Here is a 10,776-nt window from a genome sequence, read left to right as displayed (position 1 = left end):
ATCTCTACAGCGTTGAAACAGCCGACAAACGTTAGGTAAACTGTCCTTTCCCTGATTACAGGAAGTGTTCACCACCACTGGTAGCTCTCGTTACCACAACAAAATAAAATCCGTTGGGATTTGACTACAAAATGTACCTGGGCATTGATGTTGGCCCCAGCCTGCAGGAGCCAGAGCAGACAGTGAGGATGACCCCCGAAGGCAGCGATGTGAGCTGGTGTCTGACAGAACCTCTGTGTTGTCACGTCCTTATTCACACCTGACATTATCAACTGTCGCAGACACTCCAACTGAAAGGAAAGGACAACAGAGAATGTACATAAGTGGTAGAAATACTATTTTCTATGTTCTGTAATATTGCAGCAGATCAAAATTGTGTTCTGCAATTTGGAAATATTTTCTGCAAATACAGATTATGTCAGAGCACTTTTCAATATCAAACCATGGAGGTAGAAATTTACAGTCAGACTCAAATTATTTCAGGACCCAGTCTGGGACCCACTCAAATGTCAACATGCACAATCCATGCACTACAGGTCAAACTTGAGTCAGTGCAGAGACACACAGCCAGATGAGTCTGTGACAGCTATATACACACCACCAAGCCACACAGCTAGTACAACACAACCTGGGATGGCCCATATTACAGGCCCGAAGACAACAGTCATGACTAGTTTTGTTTTACAAAACAACCTTGTCGCCATTCCATTACACAAACTCACCACTAGCACTAGGAACACCAAGAGGTCACCCACTATGCCTACAAACTTTCTACTGTTCAACAGACACACACCTTCAACAGACACACACCGCAGCAGCTACAAAGTACAATCACCATGCACCATACCACACTGGAATAATTTACCTACAGACATAGCCACATCCACATCCCTTACAGAAGTTCAAAATAATGGGTTTGGCCTGACACATGGCCTTCCCATATCCGAGTCAACAAACCATTTACCATGCTAAGACGGCCAGCACTGTTTCTTGTATTTTTTTTGACATTTGTACAGATAGTTTAGATTTTCACATTGTTTCGAGCACCACCTGGACCTCACCTGGACATTAGGAATGTCGGACATTTCGGCCCATGGACATTTCGGCCACATGTGCTGGACGTTTCGGCCACATGCGGAGGACGTTTCGGCCACGTGCCGTATGTCCCAATTCTAGACACTTCGACCTCAGAAAGCAAGCAAGGCAAAAGCAAACATGGCAAAACGAATGTATTTTCTTGACAAATGCAATATTATTTATATCTCATTCTTATTTTCTTTTTCAGAATCAGTTTCCTACCGTGCTAAAGGACCATCGGCGATAGAATAAAATCCGTTTCACTTATATTATTTCTTTATTTCAGGCATAACTCGCCCATATACAAAATACATATAAAATACACACACAATTACATCAGTAAAAGAACAAGGAAAATCGTAGATTTTGTACCTCCGGGTATTGTAATGTATGTTGCAGAATGTTGGGTGCATGTTGGGACTGTTCTTTAAATTAACTAGTGAATTCGCGCGAATACCATTTTTTTCGAAAAGTTTCGAAATGTTTGTAATTGGCTAAATGATCTGTGAAATCACTAATCCCCCCTAGCCGACTGGAGCCCAAAAATAGAAAGGACAGGAGGCATCCCGTGGCGAATCTGGCTGCCCGACCCTCAGCGACCAGCGATAATGTAAACAAACACCCACACAAACGGCTGCGTGAGAAATCAACATGCTCTCGAAAATTTATCAAGCCGACCGCTTCCCCCCCGCGGCTGCCATCCCTCCCCACTTATCCCACACTAGTTCAAATCACGCTCGGTCTTCAAGTATATCTTAGTGGATGATGAAAATCAGAAAACAACACGGAAATCCCCACCGAAGTTCGAAAACACAGGGACTCAGCGGTCGAGAGGCTTTGTACAGACACCCGGCCAGATCCGGACGCGAGGAGAGCCAGGGCGCAAATCAGGGTCGGCGGGGCGTGTGGCTTTCCCTGGCCGAAAGATTATCGCTCACTCGCGGTAGGGGATGGCACCCAAGCTAGCTCCAGGATAACATCGGCGACCCCGAGCCGAGTGTGCTGATTGATTGGCGAAGATGTAACCGCAAATGGTCAACCCGCGCGACCATTTTCACACACTAACAACAGTAACGGGTGTCCGAGACACGAAATACAAATAATCTTACGCCCCAAAACACATATACAATAAAACAAAAAAACCCTGCACCATCTACAGCCCATTAACAGAAGATACACCGAGTCCCGTCTACCCCAACGCGAAATGCATGTCGAGAACGCCTGAGACAGTATACCACGGTATTTGTAAGTTAAGAAGTCGTACTATACGCAGAAAACATCCGAAATTGCGCAAGAGGGCGTTGACCCCTGACCCATTGGCCCACCCGGAAGTTGGCTGGCTGCGACCCGCGCGACCATAATTTTTCACACTCGATACCTGAAACCCCCTCTCACCAGATGTGGACGCAACCTACGATACTTTATACACGCCGAAAACCAAAAGACAAAACCACTTTCACACACAAGGGGTGTCCATACGCTGTCAAAACGCATCATTTTCACGCACTAAAACACACATACTAAAAAACCAAAACAACGTGCACCATCTACAGCCCAATAGCAAAACGTATACCAAGTCCCAGACATATCCGTCCACCCAAACGCTAGAAACTGCTGCGAACGTAATTTTCGTCTTCCCTCATATAACCTCCGCGCACGGGATATACATCCCTACCCGGAGGTAATAATATGACTATATGTACAGACGGGCCCAGTTATTGCGAAAGAATCTGCTACGGAATATCACTTCAGATTTAAGAACAGATTGGATAATGTTCAACAGTTGTATAGATGACTTGTATAGACGGGATATGAATGAGTAACATTAAATTGTTTACGCCATGTAGCATCAAATGTGTCAATCCTATTGTATACAAACATTTCACTTGCACTACAAAATCTGGGTAGTGACATTATGATGTGAAGACAGTTAGTAAGCAACTCGACACTTTGATACAATTTTAGAACTAGCTCTGTCCCACAACTGTGCAGCAAAAAGTTGGGAGCAATGAGCTGTAAACAACGTCTTTTTAACATATGAAGAACAATAAGCGAATTTGCGTATAAGGGCACACCAAGTAAATTTTATGGATGACGTCCGCGCGCATTGATTTTGGTCTGTTCCTCGAAAAAAAACCCAAGAAATTACGCTTCCTGTAACTATCACCAAAGAGTCACGACAGTGCCGCAAATCGTCAGATTGACGTGATACCTGTAACGCGAAAACAGGACAGGACGACAACTGCTGTTCCACCTGATTTATTGCTGTTTTGATGATGAATAAAAGACTTCTTGTTTGTTAGACTGTGTCACCTCACTCAATCTGTGTCCTTACATTTGTCGTCTCTTAGTATATTTCTAATCTAGGCACAACCCTCCAGACTAAATTTTTAGCTTAGGAGCGCATGCGCTCCTAGCCTCAAAAAGTTAGGCGCGCAGGCAAACATTTGGGCGCGCAAACAAAAAATCTGGTCGCGCAAAGTACTTTTTAATTTACAAGCCAAGAGAATAATGTACCTAAACAGACAATTAATCATTCTTTCATTATCATAGAAACAACATCAAAATTCACTATTTGTTCTTAAAGAAAATTATATATTGTGATAAATGAAAGACCAAACAATTATTTTACAAGTAACTGTCTTTAATGTGTTCAAAGTCACTTCATCTCAGTCGTTAGGCCAGGCTGACTGATATGTCGGTCTCCTAGGCCTCTGCAGAGTTGGACAAGTTTTCTAAAATCCAACCCTATTAGGCAAGTGCATGGTCATTTTCACTTGCCCGAACCAACTTTTCACTTGCCCGAAATATAAATGACATATATCTATGCATTTATCATTGCAACAATGAAATAGTCAAGTTTATTTTTTGGAAAAAAAACACTTAAATGTTTTAAGCAATAATACACTGAGTTATTTATGATCTAACGGTTAATAATATTAACATTGCTACTCAAACCATTTTGTTATCATTAAAGGTACAGATTTTCCACAACACAAATGAAGACAATCTTCTTTATTTCTTACAACTTTTCAGGTAACACTGCATGTCTGAAGTAGTTTCATTGACTGAAAAATAATTCTTAAAAAATTAAATACAATAAAAAAAAGCTCATGGAAAAAAGGACAGAGTAGAAAACATAAAAGGGGAAGAATAAAAAAAATAGGCTTCATTTGGAATTGCCTATAATTTATAAATTATAATTATTTAATAATATATGCTACACAAATGTCTAAAATTAATACCTTCAGTTGAAACTTTGCTATTAATATTAATTATTTCTTCAACTGTATCAAAACAATCTACAACTTAGTTTGAAAAGTCTGTACAACAGACATCTGCCCAAGTTTTCCTTAGAGGAGTTCTAGTAGAAAATCCTATCAGTCACGCATTGCCAAACTTCCCTGTCCTGGACGCTCCTGGGCCATGAGGGAGGATCTCTTTTCAAACACAAACTTTGCCAACAGTCAAATATCACAAGTTGTGGCTGATAAAGATATTTATCTTCTTGATTTCCCCCCAAATTTAGGCCAGATGGCAGTTTAGAATCCCCTAAACAATTCTGGAAACACTGTGTACATTGTATGTCACAGTATTAATGGGCGACCCCCGGGGACGATGACGGCGGGTATAGAAAGTAGTGCAGCGAATATTCTTGAAGGCTGGGTAGAAAGCCTGATGAGAGCGTCAGCCAGATGTAAATTGTGCTGTGTGGTGTAGGAATGTATCGGGTTTGAGACTGTATGATTTGATTTGTGAAGGTTTTGCAGTTCGTGTATAAATGCGCCGTATTGCGCAACTGGCTTTCCGGGTGAGTCGGCTGCAGTTCAGGTCACGTCCGTAGGAGGCGATTTCAAAGTGTACGTTACGAGCAGATACGCCGACAGGATTTTTTGGTTTCTAGATATTTTGTAGTTTGTACCTTCTTCTCAAACATATTCGATTTTCGTATTTGTGAAGTGCACCCTGCTATAATTTTTACCACGTCGAAGTGAGTCATCTTGAGGTCCTTAACTATAGAAATCCCCATAGGGCGAAAACTGTGTTCTGCTACCACAAGCTTGAAGGCGAGATCTCGTCACCTGACCCCTCTAATGGTATAACTTAAGGATATCAAGTCTCGCGAGAGTCGGGCTGCCGAGAGGTCACGCCAGATGAAAACAAGATGGCGCCCCGGTTGTGTCGGGCCTGTTTTTTCGTCGAAAAAAAGCTGTTTGCCGCTTTATTTGCCGAGATAATGGTATCTACGGACTTGTAATGGGTTTTCTGACAAATGAACATGATTTTGCCTGGCATTGATATGACATTCTTACGGGAAAAAATAAGAAATTTTTGCCTCTAACAGCGCTATAGCCAATAATTTAGGCGCACCGCGGATTTTCTGCCGGTCGCGCAGTGCGCGACCAGAGTAAAAAGTTTAGTCGCATTTCGTAATTTTTGGTCGCATATGCGACCAAAACGGTCGCAGTCTGGAGGGTTGAGGCATCTTGTTTTTTAGGGCCCTTCTTGTTTTTTCTTCGCCCTCTCGCATTAGATTTAGGGTCTCCAAAGAACGTCATCCATAAAATTTACTTGGTGTGGCCTAATAGTACAATGTATTTGCACGGCTATACAGACCTCTTATCTGGGTAAGAATACAGTCGTCGTCACTCAGTTTGTCATTAATGTGAATACCGAGATAAACATATGACGTGACAAATTTCAAAGGCTCTCCGTTCAATTGTTTCAAACGTTCAAACGTTTCAGCGTATTAACACGTTCTTTTTTTATAAACGTTTTTTTTTTTTATTAACACGTTCACTGCAGTTGAATCATTCCTATCTTTCCTAATTCCTAAACTAAAATTCATCAATCAACAGCTATTGCAACTTTTCTAACAAATCTTGCGTGAAGTACTCGCGATCAGGTACGTTGTCTGACAAAGGGCGCAGTCTCTACTGAAAACTCATGTTGATTGCCGACGAGCGTGAAGTTTTCTGACAAAGGGCGCGGTACCTATTGGAAATCATATGAGCGTGTGAGGTACGCCGAGACGTTTTATTGCAATATGTTCCTACTGGATTCGAGTATGAAACGTATCACAAAAAGGAGATATCCAATACACTTTATTATTCCACAGATTTTCCGAATAATTGGTATGTGTTCATACATCATATCATATAGTACACCGTACATTCATTTGATAACTTGGTATTGTCAATAAATAATGTGGCCGAACCGAAGTGTCCCCGGCATGTGGCCGAAATGTCCACCCCATGTGTCCGAAATGTCCTAAAATGTCCATGGCCGAAGCGTCCATGGGCCGAAATGTCCTGCTTCCCAGAGAGGATTTTGTTCCAGTAATAAAAGCATAAATAAAAGTATATATAAGATAAGGACAAATTTCTGTTATGTAACAGTGACAGGTACATGTATACATGTGATGAAAGCTCCTTGATGTAAAATGATGAAAGCTCCTTGATGTAAAATGATGACCCCAAATGAAATTGAGATAAACAAATTACTCTGTCTCGTCTGGCAGTTTGCCCTGGGGCAGATACTGTCTGATGCCTCCATCAAAATAATAAAATACGTTATACGCCCCCCCCCCCCCGTTTAACTTTCACTAACGTAAATTATTTTGTTAATAACGTTAAAACTACACAAAATGACACCATCTCAGTCTAGGCCCACAAAAATTATTACAGGGGCCGGACCAACGACCAGAAGTATCGTCTTTCGGCACCCATGGCACTGGTTTACAATAATAGCTTGGTAGAAAATACTACACACTCAAACAGGTCAGTCAGTTGGAAACAGCAAAACAATATCGTCTGACTGGCGAAAGTGTCACAAGTTCACCACACCAAGAACTGAAATCTTCGTAAAACTCTGTAAAATCTAATCTTCGTAGCATCTGAGAGAAAATCTGACAGAAATAAAGCGTGTTTCCTTTGTTTACCCGAGGAGAACCACGTGTTGTTAGTAGCGCTGGCAAGGCTGCCAGGTTTTCACATCTTCCCGCCATTTTTACAACATAACAAAAACAGTCTGGTTCTGGCAGGCAGACCAGTTCATTCACTCCTCTCACAGAAACTTCAGGACAAATTCACCAATCAACGACTTGTGTAATAATAACAAACATTCTGGGTTACCTTGCCGAAGTATGCAGCCCAGTGAGCGGGAGTCCAGCCGTAAAACTGGTCCTCTTCGTACGGTGAAAAAACACCGGCTTCCAGGAGAGAACTCAGTGAGCACACGTTACCGTCTCGACAGGCTCGGTGCATCGGGAAGTGTTCCACCAAAATCTGCTCGCTTGAATTTCCCCAGTACGATATCTGATCTTTCTCCATGTTCTTCTAGCTGAAATATGTGCTATAAAATAAATTTAAAATACCAGATCTGTGATACAAAGCCCGGCCCCGCACCTCCACACACACACCGTCTTCTTTGTTTCCTTCTACCGCAACGCTATTAGAGCAGAGGCTCTGCTTGCCTCAAATTGAATCAAAATTCATGCACTTACATCTAAGGGAAAGCAATGTTTGCACATGTACTGCCATAGTTAATTGAAGATTATATAGAAGGTCCTGATTTGGAAGTTTTTAAACCTGATTCATCAATATTTGTGAAAATTGTGTTTAATCACATATAGCATAAAACGCCATAAAGAGCCTCTTGGCTACTAGTATTTTTTTGCTGGCGGATCAAGTAACTAAACAGCGCCCCCTGGCGTATTTGGGATTGCAGTGCGTTCGGTAGCGTTAGTGATAATACCACTCATGATTACAAAGATGAATCGAGTCCGCACATGTATATGAAGTTGGCTGGTTGTAAATAACATGTATAACGGTTATATTTCAACAAAACGTAAACAACTAGGAAGTACAAGAGCTGTGACTAGTCGACTGTCGGTACTGTATAAACAAGAGTTCCGAGATCTCATACCTCCATGAAATATGGGCTTGCTTTGTCCTCATTAATTATGCAAATAACCTCTACATTAACATTATGTATGCATAGCGATGCAAACCTTTAAGTAACTTACACATGTTACGAGGTATAAAATTCCCATCATTCACCAATAATGATTCACAGAATTTTCACATTAATTATGCAAATTAGGTCATCATTTGCATAATTGGTATCTGTTGATGTTCCGCCTGCCACAGATCAAACAGATTACATGTATAGCAGTACCATTATATGAAACACTGTAATTATAAAATTTCCTCATTAATTATGCAAATTAAGTCCTCGTATGCATAATTTGCATTTATACAACTGTCTCTCAGGTTACTGTAACCTACACACCAAAAATGATGAGAATACGTTGTTCCAATCTGGACTTATTGGCTTTGAAAGTTTTTACCAGAAACTAACCTGCAATTCCAGAACAAGCTGCTAGGGGGACCAAACTTACGCTACTTATTCCTGACAGGATAAGCTATCTGTCACCAAAAAAGTCAAGACCATAGCTTGTTCAGGACAAAAGCTACAAGAACCGGAAGTTATGCTGCAGTACCAAGGTCATCCACCAGGAGGCCCATACTTGACCTTGACCTTTGTCTTTCCAAGACCTACCATCATACCAAATATCATCACAATCCATAAAGGCGTTCTGAAGTTATGCTGACTACAATGTTGCGGAAACACACACAGACACACACACACACACAGACATACATGCCAAAAACAATACCTCCATTTTTCATGGAGGTAACAAGAGCATTTTGCGTACCCAAATGTCAAAATACCTGCACAGCTCCAAGCAGAGGCGTGGGCTTTGGCTTATTTTTGTCGTCGGCTATTCCAAGATCAGGGTGTACCAATGGCATCCTTCACTGTTAACTTATATCATTCACACTAAATATTCGTTGCATTCTGTTCAAATTTTTTTAAACATAACATGTATTATCTAAATACAAGTATTCTCCTAGTCTACAAGTAATCATGAAGCTTTTGGTAGATATCTGTTCAAAACGTAATGCTAGGACCAACTTTATGCCCAAAATTGCCATAAAATTTGCATTTCTGATGAGATTGCACTAGACAAGCTTATTGGCAAGTTCTGACCAAAAAATGAAATCAGCAATTGAGCAGCGATCGAGCAGTATGTTAAGAATGGCTCTTTTTAATATGTTTTGCTGAAAACTAGATGATAATTTGAAAAATCATCTTTCCTAGAGTGCTGTTAACAAAACAAGACGTATTACACGTTATCAAAAATTCATTTTGGAAAATACATCCTTGTACCCCCCCCCCTGCCCCAAATTGTGATAGAACTTGCCACTTGTATCTAAAACGTTATGTAACTGTCAACACAAAATATAACAGCCGTTATGTCTATATGTTGTTTGTACTTTGGGTTACTGAAATACCAGATGGCATTCAGAGAGCCATTCTCTGAGAAAACGTGTAGTGTCCGTAGAAAAGTACAAAATGGTAATAAATGCCATGGGTTCAGATAAACTCAATATTCTGAAACAACTTGACATGGTGGCTTTATGACAGAAGCCGCTTTGATAATGGTTGTAAATAAACAAAATGACAGACACAAATTACCATGTTGTAGTGTCTGTAGAGATGATGTATAATATTATATATACATGTATATATGTCCGTAGAGATGTGTATTGTCCATAGAGATGATGTGTAGTGTCCATAGAGATGATGTGTAGTGTCCGTAGAGATGATGTGTAGTGTCCATAGAGATGATGTGTAGTGTCCATAGAGATGATGTGTAGTGTCCGTAGAGATGTGTAGTATCTGTATCTGTATAGCCGGTATAACCGCCTTTCGGCGTAACACACCAGTATTGTCCATAGAGATGATGTGTAGTGTCCGTAGAGATGTGTAGTGTCCGTAGAGATTGTAACGTTACATGATATAAGCAAAGTATGTAAGTGAAATAACATATTCTATAACAATGTTGTAATTTTCAAAATCTGTACCCTCCTTTTAGTTCTGTAACGTCATTTCACATTTGAAACAAATCATTGGAGAATACGAGTTTTGTTATTATATGCCAAGTGAGCTTTCGTGTTCTGGAGTGTCTATATAGTGCAATTGTAAAGCAATGCACTCAAGTTTGAAGGAGCGTAACTTAAAAAACGCTCATCGCTATCTAAAAAGCACCATGCATGGTATCACTTGTAGTTCACGTTTCGTACTGAAAGTGGAAAATTTTGAAACTTGACAAATTGTCCCAAGTACAACACCCTGATCTTGGAATTTTGTTTGATTTTGGCATTCTACGACAATGGTATGGTTATTAAATATTTTTTTGCAACTTACTGTATTTTTTGCTCATTTTGCAACTGTTTTGCATGTTTTACAGTGTGCTTAAAACCTTTTTTTTTTTGGAAACCGCCAAAAATTCGTCTTACATACATGTACACTGCACCAGGATATGAAGGCTTGATAGTGAGTATGGTCCAAGGAAGAACTAAAATACATACACAGACACAACACAGCATACAGTGTTACTGTTGGGTTTTATTGTGATAATTGAGCACATATTTGACAATGCTAGTGCATAATAGCACACCTACACTCTCGTCACTGATACTGTGCAAATAACAAAGAGAATAAGAGAGACCAGTGTACAATATTGAAAATGTATTCAGTGATTTTAGGGATGCAAACAAGAATAATCTGTGAGAAAACTCTCTTTTGATAGCTGTTAATCTTTCTAAAGGTCTGTTGCATGATATAAAT

The 10,776-nt window shown here is 40.3% G+C and overlaps 1 protein-coding gene across 2 annotated transcripts in view; it reads right to left on the bottom strand.

The window, feature by feature from the left end:
* The window catches only part of LOC109467653 (ankyrin repeat domain-containing protein 10-like), a 27,530-nt gene extending 19,821 nt beyond the window's left edge, over nt 1-7,709 (bottom strand). The window contains exons 1-2 of one of the 2 annotated variants that reach the window (XM_019765695.1): nt 7,212-7,709; nt 138-290 (exon numbers count right to left, since the gene is read on the bottom strand). In XM_019765695.1, coding sequence (XP_019621254.1) covers nt 138-290; nt 7,212-7,409 — 351 coding nt within the window. In that variant the 5' untranslated portion in view covers nt 7,410-7,709. The remainder of the gene's footprint in view (nt 1-137; nt 291-7,211) is intronic. The other variant, XM_019765696.1, reaches the window with a different exon arrangement.
* Between the last annotated feature and the right edge of the window lie 3,067 nt (nt 7,710-10,776).

The sequence above is a fragment of the Branchiostoma belcheri genome, unplaced genomic scaffold, assembly GCF_001625305.1.
Source record: "Branchiostoma belcheri isolate BF01 breed outbred unplaced genomic scaffold, Haploidv18h27 scaffold186, whole genome shotgun sequence".
In the NCBI taxonomy this organism is placed as follows: domain Eukaryota; kingdom Metazoa; phylum Chordata; class Leptocardii; order Amphioxiformes; family Branchiostomatidae; genus Branchiostoma; species Branchiostoma belcheri.
Note: the sequence above shows the minus strand (reverse complement) of the source record. Positions and strands in the feature narration are given on the sequence as shown.